This window comes from Carassius auratus, chromosome 7 (assembly GCF_003368295.1).
Source record: "Carassius auratus strain Wakin chromosome 7, ASM336829v1, whole genome shotgun sequence".
NCBI classification, from domain to species: Eukaryota; Metazoa; Chordata; class Actinopteri; order Cypriniformes; family Cyprinidae; genus Carassius; species Carassius auratus.
The window spans coordinates 3581128-3606298 of NC_039249.1; the positions used below are offsets into that span (position 1 = coordinate 3581128).

The following is a 25171-nucleotide window of genomic DNA, read 5'->3' on the forward strand; positions in this document are numbered from 1 at the left end:
ACTATAACGATAAAGGCAAAGAGAAACGATATCGTTGGAATCACTTTCAGAACAATTTTTTTTTTCCTGATGAACGATAAAAACATTGCCAACCAATCAGAATCAATCCTGCTGTAATGAGCTCGAGATTTTAAAGCAGCAGACATGCGTCCGCTTAGAATACACAGACAATATCGTTCGCTGGTGTGGACGCTAATATCGTTATCTTTATAGTTATCGTTCTTGGTGTGAACGGGCCTTTAGAATGATTTCTGAAGGATCATGTGACACTGGAGACTGGAGTAATAATGCTGAAAATTCTGCGCTTCATCACTGGAATAAATTGCATTAAAAAAAATGAAATAGAGGAAGATTATTTTAAGTTGTAATAATATTTTACAAATTTAATACACATAAACTTAATGTATAAATGCATAACAGACCTATTTTAGACAATATTTCCCATATACGAAACCTTTCCTGCTGATTTAACTTTGTAAAAATGTATGGAAAGGAAATAAATTATGCAAAAATCAGTAGTGAATAATAATATCAGACCATGATAACTGAATCTAATACCCATGGAAAATATCGAGTTCGATCCCGCATTATTGCCCACTGAGAAACAGTCACGTTACAGAAGTGGACGTATCTAGTCTAAAGTTGTTGTGAACTCAAACCTGGAAAAAAAGACTAAATCACTGATGCAAATTCTCTTAAGTCTGTTAATTGGTAAACTATTTGACATTGTCAAACACTGATAAACTAACATAAATCTTCAAAAAAGGAATGATGATGATGACGACAACAACTTACCATGGCGCGCCATATATTCGAAAGCCTTTGACGGTGACGTCAGAGTCCTGCAGGTAAACACAGTTTGTCAGGAGAGACTGAACATTGTCAAAGTCCTCGGGTTTCAACTTGGACACGGAGGGAAAGCGATAGTAATCCTGCTTGACCAGCTCCGACATGAAATCCTTATCGAAGGTCAGCTCATGATTCCCAGCGATCACCACTTTAAACTCATATGGAAGGCTGCCTGCAACACCACAGAAAAGCATACATGTTAAAACAGAACATTAAACCTAGATATTCATATTCAACAAATAATGGCAACTAAAGGAGTGGTTTAGAAGAATTGTGACAATATAGAAGTTGACATTTTTACAATAATAGTGCAACCTAACCATGCGCCTACAAAGAAATCTCATTGGTCCAAAATCATATACCCCATTACTGCATGCTAAACATCACAACATCTTCTGGTTGGACATTGTTTCACACTAGTTTGCATTCACCATTGACAGACATATTTCTTGTCAATGGAACTCGCGTCTGGTCACATATGAATTTATCACAAAAAATGTTCTGTTGAAGTTCATGGTTTTTGCTTATTGACTACAAGGACATGGTTCTTGGATATTGACTACAAGGAAATAAAAGCTAAAACATATCAGAAAGGCTTTTAAATCAAGGATAAAGGTACTGTCCAATGGCCTTTCTTTTTCCTTCTACAGAAAGTGCGATAAAACTCAACATACTCCAGACATTTATTAAAGTCACGCTTCCACCCCGTTTTCTCTTTTCTCTTCCTCACTTCATCTTCCATCGTCACAGCAAAGCTCTTTTGTGCTGGTACATCAGGAAAATGCAACAGGGGAAGTGGTTCTTCACAGAACTCAAACAAAAAGAGCGACCCTCTCTTTCTATATGACAGGAAAACACACAGTCCGTCGCTCAGGGGATTGCATAACACATATGGAACGCTTCAAATGCGGAGTGAGTTTGAGAACAAAACAACTCACAATATTTCACCAACCAAAAACAGATTAAACAAGGTGCTTTTCAAAGCAAAATGGGACTAAAAATGAAAAAAGCAAAGACATAATAAAAGTCAAAATCCGGTTTGATCAGAAGCTCTATGAAATATGTCTGCAGGTGCTGTTCGCAGCCCATTATTTGTTCACTTTCATGAAAGAGAACAGTGTGAAATAGCCACTTTAATAAAGGCTTTTCACAATTTGAATTGGAAGTGTGTCTTTTTTGGAAAACAATAAAAACCTATTAAATCTGGAACTGTAAAGGCATCAGAAAGGAGCAAAACGCTTGACCGAAAGTATAAAGAAAATAAAAAGATAACCCGATTTAAAAGTAAACACTTTCCTAGCAGTTTAATTTACTTTCTTGCTCCTTCCATGCGCTCGGCACTATATAAACTGGGATATATCATAAATCCCAGTCTAATCTAATAACAGGAGCCCATCTCTCAGCTCCGCGGTCCGCAGTCAGCCGAACGCCATCACGGATCCATTTACATGGAGCTTTCCCGTCGCACAAAACCGAATCACAATCCCCCAGCGGACGAGCTTCATGCCAGCATCTCCATGGCGGAAAGAGGCCTAGAATGCAATTACCTCCCCACCGACTGCATCTTCTGCATCCCCGCAGGGATTTTTACAACATTTTATTGCCATCAAAATGTATTTTTCGAAGAGGACTGTGGATATAAACTCTGTTTATTACTTGGAAGAAGCTACGGAGGAATACATAGGAAGGTATGTAGCGTATGGGAAAGCGCTTACAGTCAAAGGAATCTGGGTTTAGCCTCAGTGTTTGAATCTGATTTACATCAGAGGACCAGCACGGGGCACAGTTTTGGCAATGGCTGCGCGTAATGAATGTAAATCAAATTAGTGAAAATAAACTACACACCGTAAACATCTGAAACTGAAGGATGACTGGTAGGGAACATGTGTATTTTGTTGAAAACAGAGCGGTGCAATCACATTCGTCAAGTTTTTCAACCGCTGCACAAAAAAAAAAAAAAAAAAAAAAAAAAAAACATGTGGGATTTGATGAATAGAATTAAAAACAAAGAGCAAATGGCACCAGAAAGCCCAACAGCACAAATCACCAAACGTTCAATCATGAATTAAAGCAATAGTTCGCCAAAAATTACATTACTCTTCATTATATTTTTCCAAACTAGCATGACGTATTTTCTTCTATTACGTTAACACAAAAGATTCATTTTTTTAAAGAGTATGCTTTAAGAATAAAAACTATTTTTGTGTAATGAAAGGAAATGAGAACTGGGGGTGTCAAGCTAAAAAAAAAAAAAGGTCAAAAAGCATCATTAAAATGGTCCAAATCGTGACAATCTTCTTTGTGAATGAAACTTTTATTTGAACTCAGATATTTCCAATGAATCAGTTTATTTGGTTCATGAATCCACAAAACGATGTATGACGGGTAAAAATTTAGAAGAGATATTTTGATTTTAATTTAGTGTCTTATTAAGCCACAAATTATGCTATTTAGCAACTTACTGCTTACATGATTTGTTCATGAATCTGACTGATTTGACTCTCGAGTTCCTACTGAATCAATGATCAGGTCTCCGCAGAAGATTTTTAGCAAATAAGAACTCAAATTATGGCAAGTTTCATGAATCATATGGACTAATTTAAGACTAATTAAAGTTTTGTAAATATTTTGTGTCATTTGAGAAGCCTATTGTAAAGAGCAGGATATTCTTTAAAAATAAACCTTTCCTGTTTAATACAAGAACAAAAAAAGAAGTCATACAGGTTTGCAATGACATGAGAATGAGTGCACGATTCTCATTTTAAGGCTAGCTATATCTATATCTCAGCATTGACAGTTTAAAACATGCAAACACTTTCTTTTTCCACCCTCACAACACTGCAAAACAAAGGCACAAAGCTGATCTATTGGACATTGGATCTATCGGCTGTCCTGCATTGATCAAAGAAATAACCAGTGAACTCAGACAAACGAAGTCGAGACCTAAAAAAGCTCCTTATTTACGGATCACAGATCCATGTTTGCATCCGTGAATCCCACACGGAGGAGTACAGGTCAGATCTCACGGGCAAGATATCGAGCAGTACTGAACTTAAGCAAAGAAACCTCATTCCCAGCAAACGATTCCTGAGAATCGATCCCACTTATCAACAAAAACCATGATCAATGACAACGATTAGCAGCCGGGCTTTCTGTGCCAGAAAAACAAACAAAAGTGAGCTACGCTTCACGAAAATGCATTGTGAATGAGGCAAATTCAAAAAAAAAAAAAAAGAGAGGGAGAGGAATGAGAAAACCGGCAGTATTTAGACGGCCTAAAATAAACAACACCACTTGGAAGTTTAATTTATAGAGGCGTTTCATGTTTTTTTGTTTTTTTTCTCCTGTATCATTTAGCCCCTACTGCTAAGGAACAAAGAAGTGACCTTGGAAAGAGACGCAAGCATTTATGTTCTGGAACTCTCCGGAAAATACTGTATAACCGGAATGCTTTGGCTCAGACAATGAAAACACAAAGATTATTTTTCCCAACGATCCACTTCAGGCTCATCTGAGCAACTTTCTTATGGAGTTTGTCAAAAGGCTTATATAAACTACTCCATCATCGCGTCATGTTCGAGGGAATGATTTGTTTTAAACCGACTAAACTCTCCTCTTCAAACATGGCTTTTGACAGAAGACAGCTTTCAGCCATGATGAGGTTATCTATCAGCGCCCAGCTGTGTGTTTACAACAAAAAGCGATGATGTGGAAAATAATTTCATCGTCAGGTTTCCTTTGAGACGTGAATAATAAGAAAGTCGGTGCATTCTCTGACCACCAGGCACTTCAAAAGCTGCTGGGTGTCACATGCCAGATACAAAAAAAAAGTGGCGTCAAGTACATTGATAGATGGAGGGATGGAAAGATTGCCGACAGCTCTCTCCGTTTCTTGTCTTCCAATGCACTATTTCAACCGCGTGTGACACGAGAGTATGCATGGGTAGAATGACAGCGCGAAGGACAAACTAAGAGCCTGTGACATCAAAAACCAGGCTCCTGCAAATACAAATACAAGTGTCTTAGAAACTACTTTGAAATTGCAACTTGCCAAGATTCAAGTCACTTGTTATTTAAATGATCAACTTATAGTAAAAAGTAGTCATCGATTCTACACTGAATATATTGGAGAAACAATTTGAAAGAGCAGCAATTGTTTTGTAGGCCCAAAAATTAGGATCTAAATACATATGAAATACTAAACATGACCCTGGAGCACAAAAAGTTGATAAAAATGTTTCGCTGGGGAACATTTGTTGCAATAGCCAAAAAAAAAAAAAAAAAAAAAAAAAAAACCTTATATAGGTCAAACTTATCGATTTTTCTTTTATGGCGAAAATCATTATGATATTAAGTATTAAGATCATGTTCCATGAAGATATTTTGTAAATTTCCTACCATAAATATATCAAAACTTAATTTTGATTAGCAATATTCTTTGCTAAGAATTTATTTGGACAACTTTAAAGTTGATTTTCTCAGTATTTAGATTTTTTGCACCCTCAGACTCAGATTTGACATTGACAACATTTGAACTACTGTCATGCTACTACAGAGATTAGAAGAAGCAAATTTTGTTGCAGTACTTTTATATTGAAGATATTTATAAGAAAGTTATCATAAAAACGGAGCAATAACAGTTGTGTGGGTCCAAAAAACATAAATACATAAACTAACAAAACCTATAGACACTGCATTGGAAATAATGACAAACTACTTTGCTAAAAAGTAAACAAAGAAAATGTACAAAGACATTCTTCATTTAGCAAAAAAAACTATATACAGTATATGATATGAATCAGTGAATCTAATTTCTGAATGAACCTATTCACTGAATCAAACTGTTCACACCAAGTTGCAACCATATTGACTTTGAACTAACTTCGTATCAAGATTTTCTTTAAATCATTGCTCAATAAAAGAGAAAACCGACAGTTTATGCTACTTTTGGCGGGAAAACTACCATTTCTGGTCACTTAATGGTCTGAAACATTTTAGAAAGAAATTACGTGCAGTATTGATTTTGCATAGTTGGAAATGTCCATGTTCATGTTCTTGCGAAAGTAATCGCAATACATCAAAATGACAAAAAAAGTTTTGCAATGCTTGCTAAATTGCTACTTAAAAACTAACATCTAAAATCGTTATTTTGAAACCAGCTGAACTAATGTCATAATATTTTTAAAAAAGTTACATTTTGCAATTTTAGTACTTTTTTTTAACTTATATTTAGTTCTTCTCTAACACCCGCACATTGCTTGTGGCACACAGCTCATGTAGAGAGGCCACATGGATACACATAAAAACAGTATGACATCACACTTTACGGGTCAGTGTGATCTCTTTATGTCTGTGTCCGGTGCATGCCAGCATCCCAAACCCTCGGCACCAACAGAGCTCCGGATGTCGGCAAGCGTTTGATTTAATCACGTGTTTTGATCTACACCTCAACTAAATCACAGGATCACATAGGACTTGAGGTGCAGGAATTACTACACACTAGTACATAATTACTACATAATGGGTCTTGTTCAGTCGTGCATGTGCAAAATTCATGCAAACAAGACTCAGAGTCAGTAAAATGATCCGAACTTCCCATCACTACTACACACATGAACAAACCAAAACAGAAACCTTCTAAACTACATTTCTAAGAACAGAATTATTCAAGAAAACAACTAAAACATCACTAAGAATTTTTTTTTTTGACCTGAACCATGGCAATACCATGGTGTGCAGTACTTTGAAGTAATCCCACAGTATTTTGAAAAGAATGGTAAAAAGAGTGGTTTTATAATTTTAGCTTAATTTCTTTCAGTCATGGTAAGTAAACAAAAAACCACATGAAAGAAATGTATAAACAAAATATATTGTAAACAAAATACAATATAAAAGCTTAATTTAAACTCAAATAACCCACAGTTCAAATCCCGAGAAATGTATGACTTTCTTAACTGAAATGAAAACACATGAATTTCCTAGAATACAATGAGATTTGCAATGCATTACGAAAGCCAAGACTTATGCAAATTACAAACTCCATGCATGCTAACACACAGCACATAACAGATTGTGTGTGTATATGTGTGTTATGCTCAAACTAATGACAGCACGTCACGCATCAAGGGCCTCCAAACAGATATATTAACAAGAGTTATGGAAGTCAGGACTGATGTTTCAATCTCAAATCTATCAATCTCACAGTGTGTCACAGTAACAACATCCGTGACGGCCACGTGCTGCAAGCTGGCTACGATCTGGGGTTCTTTGTCGACAACAAATCATACTTTTTTGTCAGGAAATGTACTTTTTCAATAGCTATTCTGACAGCTGGTTATCTAATATACTGCTAATCAGCAGACAACTGCCTATAAAATAGCAATTTATGCTAAGGGTTTCTAAAACCCAACATTTAATACCAATTTGTGTAAAATGTTAACAAAATCTTGACTCTTTCCTCTAGGCTGAATAAGTAAACAAAGCTGAAAATTCTGATCCTCACAATTTTCAGCTTTTTCTTCATCTGTATTCTACATATTTTTCTCAGAGGATTGTTCCTACACGTTAAACCATGTTGAATTTAACCCTACATAAATAAGCATAATTAGTTGCTAATGAAGTTCCATTGCTCTCCTATGAATCAGTAATTAGAAAGTCTTGTAGAAAATACTAAATAATTCTTACACCATGTCTACACCAGATAAAAAGATCAAAATAGATCTCAATGATTATAAGAAGCAGAGTATACTATACTAATATATTTTTCATATTAATTTAGTTTGCTCATTTTAACAAATTGTTACTGTTAAATCAAAGCCTACTTCTTTAAATTAAAATTTTTGTTTTTTTATATAGAGTTTTGTAAATTTGACATTTTTGTGCATTTCATTCCATTACAACATAGTAAAAGTTAATTTTTAATTTGTTAATTTTGATTTTTTGTTGATCAAATTAGATATACTATTATTTTCAATGGATTTTTCTTCATTTTACTGTCGTTGAAGTGTGGCTTATTGGCAACACTGGAGACTTCTACTGTAGACAGAATTACAGAGTAAAAATTACATAAAAGCAAACATAAAAATGTAAAGGATTCTGGATTATAAATATGTATCAATCAATCTGTATGAGCTACAGTGGCACAGATACACTACCATTCAAAAGTTCAGAGTTGTTTAAGTTTTACAAAAATGTTTTTAAGAGTTTTTTTTTTAAATTACACTCACCGTTGCCGAATTACTTTACAGTAAAAACAGTAGTAATGAGTACAAATTATGACCAATAATTTGTTTAAAGGTTGAGGAAAACCAGCATTAAAAAAAAAAACTCACAAAATGACTAAGAGTACCCAGAATTCCTCACTGAACAGAAAAAAAGATTCAGTAATGAAACGGACAGCCCACTGAACACAGATGCTGTAAGGAGAAACTAAACCTGTCACCACCCCTTCACACGTCGCTAAACCCTGCGTGTGTGTGAGGGTCAGCTGAGATGCAAGGGGTTAAGCTGTGGTTAATCGCAGCTCTTTACCTAACCAGTCGTTAAACTTCTTGACCTCCGAGGGCAGGCCCAGCTCGGTGAAGTCCCCCGTGTGCAGCAGAACATCCCCGTAAGGCATCTGGATGCCATCTGTCCGAGAGTGTGTGTCCGACACACACACAAAACGCGTGTGGCCACTCGGCTTGGGACTGTCGTACGAGGTGGGGTCCACCCTGAGAGCGAGAGAGAGACAGATGGAGGGAGAGAAAGAGAAGGAGAAAATCAGCAGAAATAACTGTACACAACTGCCGCATGAGCTCAGTGACGTGCTTAAAAGCAGTCTGTCATTGCTATGCTCCTACCATGACAGAACCAACCACACAAAATACAAATTTAGTGAATGAAGAAGTATCACTATAGCGGCAAAAGATTGTATCTAGAACAGATGCATGTGTGACGGAAACATTAAGAAACTGGATTTGTGATAGTACTGGAATTGATCCATATTTCTTAAGTCTGGGATTGGTAAGATTTTGTCATGTTTTTGAAGGAAGTCTTTAATGGTCACCTAGGCTGCATGTACATTAAAACAGTAAATATTATGAAATATTATTAGAATTTTGAATCGCTGATTTCTATTTTAATTTACGATATCCTTCAGAAATCATTCTACTTTGATTGACTTGGTGCTCGAGAAACATTTCTTATTATTATCAATGTTGAAAACAAGCATATTTTCAGTATGAAGATCATAATTTCTTAAACATATGAAATGTCCTATTTGTCAAATAGTATGCATCCGTGCTGAATAAAAGTATTATTTTTCAAAAAAAATAAAATAAAACTTACCGACCCCAACCTTTGGACTAATAGATTATACATTATAGCCTAAATATTCTTAAATTAATTACCAATATCTAAATGAATATAAAGACCAAGCATAAATTATATTCTTATAATCTGGAATACAAGCATTATAAATTTTGTTTATGTCCATAAGTATGTAGGTAGGCAGACAAATAGAACAAGAGATGGATAGATTGATATTTTGGAATTGGAATACAAAAAAAAAAAAAGCCTGTTGTAGCAGAAACATTTTCTCATTTGCATTCACAGCTTTTGTGAAAAAGTGAAACCTAGAGCAGAATCTTTTGTTGCAGAAGCTCTGGAAATGGAAGCAGCCTTCAGAAATTCTCACATTTGATGTCTATTTAAGAGAATCACTCTCTTCTTGTCTGAACATCCTTTTATTTATTTTCCCAAAGATAGTTTGGGGGGAGGACGCGGGTGGAAGAAATTCTCCTCTATAACTCAAAAGGAATGAAAAAAGGATCTTGGCTGTAATTGAAGTCAGAAACGTGCAATAAGCCGCACACCCCCCCAACTATTATTTCATTACTAAAAGGGTTGTCAGTCGACAAAAAGCCCTCGGCTCTCTAATTAACACTTACATCTCCTGTCCGACTAAAAATATAAAGGACCTTAGGAAGGGAGGTGGGCCGCTGTGCACAACACACACTCTCTCTCTCTCTCTCTCTCTCTCTCTCTCTTTCTCACACACACGCACACACACACACAATTCCATTAAGGAAAACAAGTATGTTAAGCAGTTGTACATAAAAGAGAATAGATTCATATGAAAGAAAATAAAAAAAGCGAGTCGACAAAAAAGAAGACCGATAGAAAAAGAAGAAATATACAAAGACATATATAAGGAAGAACAAACACAATAAAGTAAAACGGAAGAATGAAGAAAAAGAAGAAAAGAAAATCCGCCCATTTTCCATCGTCACTGGCTCGTGCATCAGTCTGAATTGTGATTACATTTATATGACCGAGTCATATCTGAAATGAACCACCTGCACAGAAAATCATGACACTTTAAAAAGGAGAGAGAGAGCGAGAGAAACAGGCAGAAGGAAAATAATATTTGTTATTGATCACAATGCAGTAAATAAAAGCAGGCCCGTGCACACACACACACACACAAACACACACTTACACAATTATTGATTAAATGTGGTCTGTGGTGGTCAGGCCAGCCACGGATATATAAAAGACTCGACAGATCTAGTTATGGAAGCGGCTGGCGTGCTGAACTCTGTGGCCTACACACACACACACACACACACACACACACACACACACACACACACAAAGTCATATGAATCTATTAGAGTCAACAAGGTTTTTCCACATGGAAACAGAGCTGCATGTCTGTCAGTTCGCAGTCACCTGAACATGCGACTCAAGGATTTGTTTCACAAGCAAACCAACATTTTAATGCCAACATGAAATAAAAATGGACATTTGCTTTCTTAAGACACTTCTTATGAATTGTGAATAATCAGTTGAGGCACATAAAAAAAAAAAAAAAAAAAAAAAAAACTTTTACATGTAAATCAAACCAGTGAGCATAAAACTAAGTCTTCCTGACCCTTAAAAACCGGTTGATTCATTGATTTTTAAATATATATCCACTTGAATAAAACCGATTTATTTCCATAAAGCACGTTGTACCTGACAAAACATTTACTCAAGGTGCTTAGCTTTCTAAAAGAAAAACGAAATCACCGCAGCCACAAATATAGCCATGACCGGATGGAGCCTTTTGAATATTTGCTCATTGTTTTAAATATTCATTCAGTCTTTTAAATATTCATTAGGCGGGGGGAGAATAGAAAGGATTATTCGGACCAGGGGCTTATGAAGCCACTGAAATTGCATTAGAGGAAAACTGGAATGTGAGTGTGTGTGTGTGTGTGTGTGAGAGAGAGAGAGAGAGAGAGAGAGAGAGTGTGTGAAACCGAAAAAGGAAAGATATATCTTAGGAAACTGAGGGAATAAAGACAACGTCGTTCGAATCCACAGTAAAAGTAAGGTAAAAACAACACTTGGATATGAGAAGCACACACTTCCTCATGCCAGGAAAAGACCTTTATAAAACACACAGGTTTAGACTCCGGATGCACCGCGGCTCTTTTATTAGATACATGTGTCATATTGCACAGGAAAGCGTTTTGATTTCTGTTCAAAGATACTCGATTTGACAGCGCTCACTTGATTCTTTAACCTTCAGGAACAACAAACGATTGAACTGTATCAAAGCTTCAAAAACAGCCACAGACAGTTCATCTACTTCAGAGAGCCGAACACACGCATGCTATTTGTGGATTGCTCTTCCATTATAAGAAATAACCAAAAAATTTGTAAATAGCACTACAAAAGTAAGGTAGGAAACAATTAGCTGGTTTCTATTTTGACTTTTTCCTTTTATAGCACAGTTAACATAACGCCCTCAAGTCCTCATGGGAAGAAATAAAGTGACAAGTGATTAATTATATCCGATAAAAGGTACATCTGGCATACAAATCATAGTTTTTGTGTCAATCAAGTCACAATCAGAGCTAAAAATGAGTGACATTTTGTTGATTGCTTGGTTTCTATTTCTGTATGCTGTGCTGGGTAGCTCCGCCCACTGCCCACTCTCATTGGTCGAAAATCCTGCTCTGATTGGTTGTTTAGCATCGAGCAAATTTTCCAGATTATGTCTAAAGGGACTGTTATCAGAGCAAAATAGGTTTAAACTTCTCTTTTTCAATCAGTACTTACATAGGCAGATTTACATAGTGACCCCACCCACTCTTCATAATGGACAGAGGAAATGTAAGTCAGTGTGCTTTACAGCACAGAGGCACCTGCTGTCCAATGAGAAGAAAAGAATAATTACGTTAGACCCTCTGTCCCCCACCCCAGCACTCATTATGACATACTGATTGTCCGGTCAATAGGCGGTTAATTTAGAGCCTGACCTCTGCTCTATGGGTTTAAAGGCAGTGTTCCAGCTGCTAATTAACATCAGATGCCCATTATCTGGCTTCTTATGTTAGTCAGAAATATTCTTTTTTCTAATATTATTCTTTGCTAATGTAATTGAAATCATTATCAAATTACAAAACGGACACAAATCCAGACAAACAATTAATTGTAGATCAATATATCTGGTAATGAGATGGTATTTTGCCAGTGGTTTTTGAGGTTACAATCTATCAACTAAGTCTATGCATGGAAAAATCACCTGTTTTCTATTTTTGTGTTATTGTGTTTTTGCATTTATCTGAAACTAAATAAATAAATAAATGAAAATGATCCTGGAATTAAAAACAATAACCTGTTTTAACAATAAAATCAGGTTGCTGCATTAATATTAAAATATCCAAATAATAACATCACCAATGTGATGTTTACACATGTTTTACATAGAGATGATAAAAATGTAATATTAATGTTCATTTTTAAACAACAATTATACTAACTGGAATAGTTCTTATTGATTTAACCTCACAAGTATAACAACATCACGAATATGATACAGACAAGATAGGACATTATATCTGTCAAATAATAAAAAAAAATAATAAAAAAACTAAAAAGTATATTTTACAGCAATTAAAAAAAGGAATGTAATGTCTTCATAGAAGGATAAATCAGAGCTCTGCACAGACTTCAAGGAAATATTTCGCATTTCTCTCCCGCCATGGAAAGATTCCTTTTTAAATGTAGGAATTTGGTGAGAGAGTGACCGTGAGTGAGAGACTGAACCCTCTATGTACAGTATGAATATTTCAGAGGGCCGTGTTTTGTAGATGTGGGGCACAGGGATGTGAAAAGAGTGCCCTGCAGTCAAGCCTTTGATGATGATAGCACCGCCACTGCACTGATCTGCAGCAGGAAATGGACTTTTCAGCCTTATCTGCCTCACTCAGGGCCACGTGTGTGTCTGTGTGTGTGTGTGTGTGTAAGACAAGCAGGGGCAGGAAGCTCCATGAACCAGGGACAAAGAATAAAAATCATAATGATAATCATCAAGAGGAGCCAAATATTTACTGGCTTTTCCACTCACGCAGCTAGGATTGTACTGCTATTGGTGAAGAAACATAAAGCCGTACGTGCAGTCCACCACCTTCCCTCATACATAGCAATGAAATCCATCTCAGACAGAGAGAGACACAGCGTTTCTATCTTATCTTGTGCTTCTCAGCTGTCGGCACTAATTCAATAAACTTCAGACTAAAACAGAGAGCACAAAACGAGAGAGAGAGAGAGAGAGAGAGAGAGAGAGAGAGGGGCTGGAAAAACAGGTTGGAGGTTGGATGAGGGTGAACGAGGAAACACTTCGTGTACAAACATTTCTATTAGAACATGATAATTTGCAGCCCTTTTGGAAACCACTGTGTATTTCCACGGGTTGTGTTATTATTAAAAAATCTGCTGTATTGTAAGTCTAAAAATCTGTTCAAAATTAAAACCGCAGTTTCATTTCATATTTCGCCTACCTCTCAACTTTTCATGTCATTTTTAGCCCTTTGCTAAAAAACATCATTCAGATTCACCACTGACGTGTGTAAAATAAAACAATCTAAATGAAGTTATTAGACAGGATGTGAAGTGTGGTAAAAATGACTAGCTATATTGTACAGCTTCCAGAGGATTACTCAGTCTATAAAAATGGTGACAATACCGTATTGTATAATAAACATCAACTATGAATTATTATACTTATCCATTATATTTACTCAAATAGTGTATGTTGATATTAATTTACAGTCATTAATAGCTTAGCTACCATTCAAAACTTTGGGGCCAGTAAGATTTTTTAAAGAAAAAAATGAATAGCCTACTTTTATTCCAGAAGAACTGATCCAAAATGACATTTGTAATGGTTAAAAAATATTTCTTTTTCAAAAAAAAAAAAAAAATCAGCATACTGGAATGATTTCTGAAGGATCATGTGACACTGGAGTAATGATGCTGAAAATTCAGCTTTGCCACCACATGAATAACATTTCAAAATGTGTTCAAATGCAAATAGATTTCACAATATTACCGTTTACCTGGGTGAGCTAATCACACTTTGTGAAATTCATTTCAGAACACTGTAGACTTTAGAGCTGAAACAGTAAATAATGAAGTGACTGTTATAAAACTGATTCCTTCAATCTTACAGAACCAATTGAAGGAAAAGTTACAGAGCATGCAATGCAGTCCACTGTGACATCTAAAGCAGAGCACGAGGCCAATCTAATCTTAACGAATAATCTATTCAGAAGTCCTTTATCTGCGACAGAAGTGGGAAATTTTAGCCAATCGATTTAACAGGATCCTCACTTGTCTCTGTGTCACAGTGGCATTTGTCTGGAAGGGAAGTGCATGGTCGCCTGTGCTGAATGTACAAAAACAACTTCAAACGTACAGACCTGTCCCAGACCTGCCCAATGTCAATTGTCACTTGACCCCTGTGACCTTGTGCAGTGGCTGCCGCGGCGGACAGGAGCTGTGTGAGGTTAATCAAGGGATCTCTCATTTCAAAGGCCTCGGGAAGTCCTGTGTAACCCTCCCCCCCCACACACACACACAAGCTAAAACAGATCCCCTTGATAGAAAGCGTTCAGGCCTTTTGGAGGAACCGCCGGAACGAGAGAGAGTTCTGATTTAATTCTGCGGGACATCTGCATTACTGAGGCCGGCTAGAGTGCTTACTGCAATTACAGTCCACGCAAAGCCCCGCTAGTTCCAATATTTTCATTCCCATGCACTTCCATTACACGCAGATGCACACACGAACGTACGTACTGCACTCAATTCCTGTCGTTTGTCACTCATGTGCTTTAGGAAGACGATGTAAATGTGCCGAACATAAATCTCTAAAGACAGGTTCGGTAAAACCTACTCGTACACAGCACATTAATGCATCCGAACTAGGCTAGTCCCCATATCCTTTCTTGATATGGGGACTAGAATTTTCTGCATGCCTTTTGATCAATGGGGGAAAAAAAAAAGCTACGATTTTTTTTTCAAACGAAGACTTCGTAAAGCAACAATATTCTTCTTTCTCCTATCCAGCAACAAGATAAATACATGACGTAATTCAAACAACACTGAATTCAAAGCGGATACAAAAGTCTGGGGTTTGTTTGTGCTCTTGAAAGCATGCTTCTTCCCCGTGGCTGGGATGAAATGAACGTTGAGTTGAAATTCTTAAACGCTCCGCACTTTTATGAGCATTTTAATTATTCAAAGGTTGAGAAATTAACAAGGCTAGAGGAAGCCGATCAGAGCCGCACAATGAAGAAAAGAAGAGAGAGAGAGGGGAAAAGTGAGGGATAATTTAGTCTTGCAGACTTACAAACGAAGTGCAGTATCCTGCAATCCTAGCAAAATTTATTTTTATTATTTTTCTGTTAATTGATTTTAATTAATTAAGTTAGTAATGTTAGAGAATTAATTCATAAACATACATAAAATGATTCACTAGTCATTGTTTATGAATCACAATACTGGTCAATTTTTTATTTTTTCTAAAAATCAATCCATTCATAAAAGGCCTTTGTTGTTACATTGGACATGCTCCATGTTTTCTTGAATTTTTAATTTTTTATATATCATTCAATTCAAACTGCACATTCTCGTTCACTACTTAAATCATAATCCCACAGATGAATCTATTGAAAACAGGACTATCGTTTTTTCCATTTTCTCTTTGTGATTTCATAATCAATCTAGTTGGTATTGAACAGCCGAGTATTTTTAGGCTGGCATCAGCTCAGGCCTGAGCATGTGCACATTAAAGAGCAGGGCAACGGAGCCAAAGATCAATTACACTCTTATTAAAGAGAGCTGGAGAAATAAAGGCACAGGAGCTGCCGGGCCGTGCTCGGTTATTTCTGTTAGATCAGGTTAAAAAGAAAAAAGGCCAACAACCAATTTCAGGTGGAAGGTGGCTGTGGGGAGGGAGCAGGTGAACAACCGATTTCAATCACAAAGAAGATAGAAAGAGAGGGAACAAATAAAAAAGGATGTAGGGGAGACAGTAGATAAAAATAAATGTAACAAGCAGGGCTTACAAGGCAACAAAAGTATAGTTAAAGCTTTAGGTAATTTGGAATATAAACTTTGGTTCTGTGTAAATGCTGCATCAGAAATGTTTCATTGAGAATAAATATAAAACGGAACGTTAACTTCAGTGCAAAGCTAGCTATGTGGTTAAACAGATGTAAAAAAGAAAAGGCCTATCACATTTCAATATGCAAATTAGCACAAAAGAGAACACCAATTGCAATGCAGTATGCAAATAAATGCAAGAAAGATCAATTCACAATGCAGTATTTTAGATTTTGAAACACGATCAACATTTTCAAAATTTAAATCTTACATTTCTTAATTTCTCTCTCTCTCTCTCCAAAAAAAAAAAAGTAATTACAGGCTGGAAAACTTTGTAGATGAGAAAAAGAGTTTTAATCTATTGTCTTTTAAACTCTTTAAAAATGAAAGCAAAAAAAAAAAAAAAAAAAAAATTGTTGGCTTTAGCTAATGTTAAACAATGTGCTCAGAATATGCTTTCCATAAATCACACAAGCTCCACTAGTTGAGGCGAAATGACTAGCACCAGAGCATATGCTTTCTGTTGCTTTGAATTTGTTCCATGCAAACGAGAGAAAAAAAACAAAACATAGGTGCCTAAAAGAAAGGGGATGGAATCAATACTGTCAAACATGCTAGTTCTCGGCCAGAGTGTCAAACAAAAGAAAAACGTTTTTTTGCTAAGTCTTCCTCCGACTCCTGAGGTCACCTTGGCAAGCCTTAACGAGTGTAATTGCTGTCGATGCACAGAGGCCATGTGCATAACTGGGTCACGGCCACGATCATATGAACTCACAACGTCTACTGTGTAGCGTCACGAAATTCCCTGCTAAACCACCTACATGAGGGCTGCATGAAGTCAGCGTGGGATCCAAACTGAGTTCATGTATATTATTCCAAAGTAAAAAAAAAAAAAAAAAAAAAAGCATTAAACATCTTTTCTTCTTAGCTGACACCAACCAACTAGCTAGTCTTTTAATTTTACTGCGAACTCTAGCGTGGAACTGCCACAAAGAATACATCCCAATGGACAACTGTAAACCTACATTTTTATACATTTAATTTTTTTTGTATCCATTCACAAAGAAATATGCTAATGATATAAAACAGGTTTCGAATGTCTGTTCACACTGTGAAAAAAAAATCAATAATTGTTTTTCAGGTAATCTAAAAATGTACCATTTAAATTGACTAACGATACGATAATAAATTTACTCACTCTATAGTGAAAAGCCGTGAAAATGCTAATGGGATATTTCATGCAATTTACAGTAACATACTGTTAAATGTACAGTTTTTGAAAGTGTAAAATAACTCACAAGAAAAGTCATCTTAGAATTCACGGTGAAAAAAAAAACATACACATAAATTCCCAGAATTCTGTGTAAAAGCTTACATTCGATGGGTTTTACCTAAAATTACGGTATTTTCTTTGTTTTTCTAATTAGCCATGTACATTACGGATTTACGTTTCATCTTCTCTTGACCTTATGTGTTTTTAAGGTGGTTGTCAGTATATTATAAATGTAAAAAACAGATTTTAGTAATTTGGTATATTAACATTAGTTCAGCTATACATTATTTACTGTACATTTCATTTCAATATGAGAATATTGCATCCATATTTTTACAGTAAAATTCAGGCAACCACAGCTACTGTTTTTTTCTCCATAAATTTCACAGATCTTTTTTTAATCATTTTCATTTTTAATTTCAGGCGGACTTTAAGGAACAGATCAGGTAGATGAAGCTTTAAGGCAAAGCAAATCACAGTGCATGCTGACTAAAGAAACAAAAAGCGTGGCCTTTTCTAAACGTCCCCCATTTCTTCAAGCAAATGTGCAGTTGTGTGTGTTTATGTCCGGCAACGCTAGCCTCTGGTAAACACGATCATTATCTCCCAAATCTAAACAAGTCTCTGCCTTCCCAGAACACACTGCTCTATAAGCAAGGAGGTGATTAAAGAGAAAGCAGTGGACGAAGCAGAGCGGATACTAGAAAGGAATCACAGGCCTCGGTACGTTAAATCGCGGGTGATGCAAACACCAGTGGCTTTAAATAATGATGCAGCCTTTTTAATCTTCATCATGTTACAGCTCAAAAACACGTGCTGTTGAAACATCTCGGTTTATACCTTAACTGAACAGATCGTGCTAAATTATCAGCCTATCAAATAGACAATAAGAATTTAAATACTGTTAAAGCTTTTGTAATAACACCAGCATGCTACAGTAGTAATTTTATCATCATATTCATCCCAAAAATGAATAATGCTCAAGCGGCATGTCTGCTGCAAAGACTTTTTCCTCCAAACCACAAACCGCTGCACGTGAACAATCCGGCTTTAAATTGCACATAATGCAGTGCATGAAAATGTTTTTGACAAAGAGTTTGGTGTACGTTTCACCTGAAATATGTAATATTGTGCCACAGCTGAGGTCGATATATAAACCAAGAGCCTGAAAATCGTAACTCGTGATCATAACCATCTATTTCTGTCTGACCCACGTAGACCATTATGCTATTAAAGGTATCTTGATGCAGTCCAAGCCTATTACAAAGTTTGCTTATTCAGGAACAAACACCATGTTAGACATATAAGGCTTTGTGATACAGTGAGCCTGACAGACCAGGAATAAAGTATGAATTGATGCATTTCAAAGTTAGCGCAAAACAGAATAGCTAAAAACGAAACATGCATAAAAATAAAAGCGAACAGAACTGTATTTCTGTGCTTTGTCACTTGTTACTCACATATGCACGTGTGGCGGTTGAAAGCGGCTCTGGTTAATGTTGTAGTGGGTGAAGGCCTGAGTGGGGTTGGAGCTGTACTCGTCCACCGAGATGGTCACTTTGCCTTGTGACGGCATTCCGTGGGCCATTCTTTCTCCACGTGACACATGAGACACTTCACCAGGACCCTGGAGCGACCCACGCAGTCAACATCCTTAAACACGGAAAAGAACCCTTGAAAGTGCCGAGATGGAAGATGAGGTACTATCTGTAAAGACAGAGTGACAGGAAAAAAGATTATGATTTGAAATCGATTGCATAAAATGAATAGGTGGTAAAACAAGGGAAGACAGTGATATGACTAAATAACTGCAGTTGTATTGCGTAAAATTTTACATTTACATTTATTCATTTGGCAGATGCTTTTATCCAAAGCGACTTAAAGATGAGGACAGTGAAAGGAATCAAAACCAACAAAAAGAGCAATGATATATAAGTGCTATAACAAGTGAAAAAAAAAAAAAAATTAATTATGTACAATAATTACTTGCTTGAATGTCCATTATGAATATAAAGAGTAAGTCACTACAAAATGGACAATTACATTTCTATCTCAAAATTACTTTTTAGGTTTATTTAGTCATATTAAAGTTTTTGTTTTTTTTTCTTGTAAAGAACAAACTGTTAATTTAGATGTTACTTCAATAAACACACACAAGTTATTTTATTTTTTGCAGTGCATATCAATTTTACTTTCTAGAATACATCAGCCTAAATGTTTAAAGCTTTTCTGGCAAACATATCGAAATTACCATTTATAATACTTTTTCATATTTTATACTCATCAATAATAAATTTGTTCAGAATCTTCTCTAAAATCAACAAAACAAACCCCAGCTGCAAACTTAACCGAAACTTTACCGCGGTGTCTAATGACTGAGCAATATAATAGTACCACCACGATCCAAAACTCAACTGAACTGATGACAAAATCTGAGCAAAAGTGTCGAAAACTAAATCTTAACAGAGAAGGCTGAGAAACAGAAAGGTGAGCAGCAAGTCAACTTCTCCAGAGGGACAGTTAACTACAACCAACTACAAAATCTAACCCTCTCAAAACAACTTTCATTCATTTACTTTAAAAGATGTTACAACATATTGACTGTGGAATCTGTATCTGTAAGCATGTTGCTGTCAGTTTGTATTATATTATTTGAAAAATATTTAAATATAATACAAATAGAAGAAAATAATATATATGGGAAACGATTACAATGACCAGTGTGCATAAATTAATTCATAAGTAATAATCACTCATTCTGCAGAGGAACACCCACCACAAAGTACGTTTTTGTGTTTCTGATTAAATACTGATTTTCCGCACTAGATTTAGCTTTGACACCTTGCTAGAAATCATTTAATGAGACAACAAGCCATCATCGTACATCCTGAAGATTGAGTAAAGACTGACCCTGCTCTCTCCATATTATCTGCTGTACCGGCCAGGTGTGTGCAAAAATTATATTTATCTAAATACAACATATTTAAATGTGTGCAAGCCTGAAAGCATTTAAAAATGTGATGCAAATGAATTCTGAATTATTGCATTTTGCTCTGTAGTTCTGGACATGCAAGAATTAGTCAGTAGTATTCGGTCAATAAGTTATATGTTTTTTCATTTTTTATTATCTTGTCTCATAAATTAAAATCTTGTCTAATTTATGATTCTTGTTTTCCATCCCCTCTTCAATATCTCTGTTGCTTTACTGCATACCATTATTATTATAACACGTATTACTTTGCAAAAATCCATAATTTCATTTTTTTTTTACTTAACTGTAACACATTATAGTTAGTTAATGTTAGCTTAATGTATTTAAATCTACACTACTGTACTAATGACATACAAATAACAACCAAAATTATAATTACTTTAATTTTAACTTAATTTAAAAGTATTATCATACACGACATTATACGATATGTTGTATACTACTAAACATATTATTTTTACGTGTTTGTCATTAGGTTATCTTTAATTTCAAGTTAAACTCTTTCAGTAAATTACAATTAACTCTACAGGTGATATACTAGTTTGTTTAACGTAATTCAAACAGTTTTTAAAAATGCTAAATTTCTGCATAAAACGATATTCAACCTCATTAATCGAATAAATAAAATAAAAAAATCGCTTTCCTCACCTCAGCTAGCTAGCAACCACTAGCATAGCTGCGTAAAAACCTGCCGTGGCGTTTAATATATAACGTCTTTATCGCCGCGTGATATTTATTTGCGCACAACTCTACAGCTTCCGGCTGAACAATGCGAGGGAACGATCAAAATAAAGACTGCAAATCATGCTTCAAGTGCGGACTACACTCTTCAGATAGAGAGCACAGGAGATCAAGTTGAACCTACATCACCCCCGACTACAATATCCCCGACATTTCTTGTTAAAAACACACAAAGTCGCGCGTAAATGTGTCCAACACGCCTGCCGCGAAGGGTGATCGTTCCCTGGGTGAGTGGCCACACTGACACCGCCGCTCAATGACAAGCCACCTCTAACCCTTTTGTGTCTTATTTTTTTTCTCGCTCCCTGTCTAAGCGTACATTTCCAGGCTGCATAAGAGGTTGGAAAGACCCTCTTTCTCTCTCGCCCACCTCTAAAGATGTTGCTCCATACACGCCGGGGAATGCAGATGTCGGTAGCCGAGGAGGTGGCACTCTGAGCCCGGCAGGGGCAGGACCCTCGACCCTGGGAGACCCTCCGGCGAAGCTGGCGGCGAGACGCGGAAGAAGCGGCGCAGGCAGGCGGCGAGACCCTGGCTCTGACTGGCGGAGAGGGGGATTGAGTCTAGACCGCAGTAGAGGAAGAAAGGACTGCCACTGGGGTCAGAGAGCAGCGACGAGAGCATAGCCTCCGTACTAGCATGGCGGAGCGAGTGTGTGTGGAAATGTGTGTGTGTGTGTGTGGTTACTCCTCCCCTCTCTCCGAAGAGGCTGCCATGATATGCGTTCACACGTGGAGAGGAGAGACCCTCTTCTGCTGCTTATTTTCGCGTCTTTCTGCAGTGTCCTTTGTTGCATTTTAGTGCATTGATTTACCTTCAGTACCTGGAGAAAGTGCTTATTTGGGTTGCATTTTACTATAGACACCAAGATTTACTTCACACACTCTGTGTGTGTGTGTGTGAGAAACAGAGCACTGGGTCTTTGTTACTGTCAAAATGAAGTGATGTTTGCCAGGTTTTCTATGTATGACTGAATGAAATGTAAAATTAGCGACTTTTTAGTCAATTCAGGTCTTGTATCATTTAATGTTGAAATTGTGTAACAAAAACTCAAGAGCTATTACGATATCTGAAAACCGAGCTACTTTGTTCATAGAAAATATACAACAAAATTGTGAACAAAGAAACAAACCCTCTTGCCATTGAATATTATTATTCCTTATTTAATTTGAACATGACATTACATTATAGGAAATGCATTATGGTATACCCGTTAAATGTGTTAAAGTGTATGTGAGCGATAGGTTCAGTTCAGACTGACTGTTTTACTTGTGGGTGGCAAAATAAGAACAATATGAAACATAACATTAAAAAGCAACTTTTCTTGCTAACACTCAATTGAACCATTTAGTGTGTGTAGGTGTGTAAGAGACAAATTAGTTTAGTGCTCTAAAGAAAAATTGCATATATAATTTCTCCTAAACAATTTATAGGCACTCGAAAAGACGGTTTCATAATTTCTTTTAAATTGTAATTTTATGCAGTTGTGCTTTTTTTTTTTTTTTAAACAAAAGTGTAATGTGAGTTTCTGTGTGTCTATATATATATATATATATATATATATATATATATATGTGTGTGTGTTATAATCATGTGCAGTGGATACAAAATATGGTTCATGTATGTGTTGACTATTACTAAGCCTTAAAAATCATGACAGGGCTATTTAAAAAAAAAAAAAAAAACGATTTCATTTCATCACGCATGCAATTAGTTTGTCTCAATCTAAAGTCACACTGAAATCCTTGCTAATTGAAATGACGGCATTGTACTGTAGCTGCTTTGCATTACTGTTATGTGATGCAAGAAGGTGAATGTTTGAAATGTGGATTTTTCACTGACATGTTTCAATTTTCCCAAACACACTAATACATGCAAACCACACACAACTAAGCGACATTTCTATTTGACTTTTCTCTTATCTCTGGAAAATTTGTTTTCATCGACTAGCCGGCAAGCAATAATGTGAAGCCAGAGTAGGACGTTCTTCGCGGAGGCCGCCGTTAAACACTGCACCATCATTTGTCCTCCTGCCTGTGCTAGAGAGAGAGAGAGAGAGAGAGAGAGAGAGTGATGATAGATACAGCTTCAAATGTCACTGAAGAAATGGCCTCTGACATGAATGTTTTATTCAGTCTCCTTTCCCTGATCACATCTATACAATAGAAAATGTAAATGTTATGCAGAATGCTTAAAAATTCACTATATATTTTATGACCTTCTATAAAAGAGGGGCAAAATGACTCCATGAAAATGGAAATGGAATAAGAGCCATATAAACCGGGAGGGTGGGATAGATTCTGTGTGACGAGTGGTTGGTGATTTTCACTTAACCCAAATCTTGCAGAGGGTGCACAAGGAGCTCTCAGACAGATAGAAGCACACACAGATGTATGTGTCAATCACACATATTGTCACTCTTTGGATTAGGAAATCAAGACTATAGGGAATGAGGGGAGAAGAGATAAATATAATTGGATTTCATATAATATTGCACTGCATGCCTGACTGAATAAACTTGTCAAAAGGATTTATTTTACAAATCTACATCTAAATATATTCAATTCTTAACAAGTAGGTCTTTAATACCTGGAAAAGGATATCCAAAAACATTCATATTCACCACAATGCCTATGAAAATACACAACCTTGGATCTTTGCTCATGCTCAGTAATTTGAGCCAATCACATGAGCTATAATATGTCATGTGGCTAATCCTTCAATAGCCAAAATGACATCTTGATGCTGATCAACTGATGACAGAATGGACACAAACCCTGAGGTGTGATGTCTTAAATGTGATGTCGAAGGTTTCTGACAGCAAAACAATATATTTGACATTTTTAAAAGCACCTAAAAACAGCCTAGCTCTTGTAACAAATCTACTATATTACAGTAAAATATCTGCAATGTATATGTGGCTTGCAAGCAAAAGACTTGTTCAGAATACACCAGCCAATTCAGAATGGCCTTCAAAAGAAAAATCAATTGGTGTAGTTACGAGATCTACCAGCAGAGGCTGACTGCCAATCTTAAGCAGCCAAATACTGAAGCTGCCTGATATCCATCCAATTTTAAGGGTCCCAATTCACACCTTGAAATTCAAAAATTAGCATTTATTCTTTTATGAGACACTTTCATTCATAGCAACTTAAGGCTGGAAAACACACAATTTTGAATAGTTTCTGAACACAACAAGCTCACACAGAAACATGAATACGTGTGTGGAGCTACAAAATGTTACCAAATTGGTTTTAAATATCAAACAAGTTCGATATCCTATGACTGGATTGAAACATCCTGAAGCTAATAGAAACTTGCAATTCACACACACCGTGTGATTTTCTGTAAAATCATTCAACTCCAACTATCCAAAATCTTCAGACTGACCCATAGATTGTAGCAACTAGCATCGACTCGTGTGTTGTATTCTAGTCTTTATAAATGGTGAACACAAACAATCTTTATAGTGCACAATTTCATGTTTAAAAACTTCATTAGTACACCAAAACATAGTAGAGATGAGAGGCAGAAAAAATGGGAGAGAATTTTATATAAATAAATTATCATATGTGTCATGAAACGGCATTCACAACTTAATTAATATAAAACATTGAATGCTAAAACAATATTTTCGCATTGACAGTAAAACAGCACATTTGTATAACACATTTTTAGACTTATGTTCAAAATTTTTGGATCAATATGATTTTTTAAAGAAAATCATACTTTTATTCGGAAAGGACAAATTCAATTGATCTAAATTGACAGTAAAGACTTTTAAAGGCAGTTCTTTTGTATCAAAGAATCCTGTGAAAATATATTATGGTTTCCACAAAAAAAAAAAAAAAAAAAAAAAACTTAAGTAGCACATATGTTTTTAGTATCGATAATAA

General features: G+C 36.0%; 1 protein-coding gene across 1 annotated transcript in view; it reads right to left on the reverse strand.

The window, feature by feature from the left end:
* The window catches only part of mpped2a (metallophosphoesterase domain containing 2a), a 49905-nt gene extending 27188 nt beyond the window's left edge, over window positions 1–22717 (reverse strand). Inside the window, exons 1-4 of the mRNA XM_026266670.1 lie at window positions 21646–22717; window positions 19003–19249; window positions 8380–8561; window positions 796–1021 (exon numbers count right to left, since the gene is read on the reverse strand). Coding sequence (XP_026122455.1) covers window positions 796–1021; window positions 8380–8561; window positions 19003–19130 — 536 coding nt within the window. The 5' untranslated portion in view covers window positions 19131–19249; window positions 21646–22717. The remainder of the gene's footprint in view (window positions 1–795; window positions 1022–8379; window positions 8562–19002; window positions 19250–21645) is intronic.
* Between the last annotated feature and the right edge of the window lie 2454 nt (window positions 22718–25171).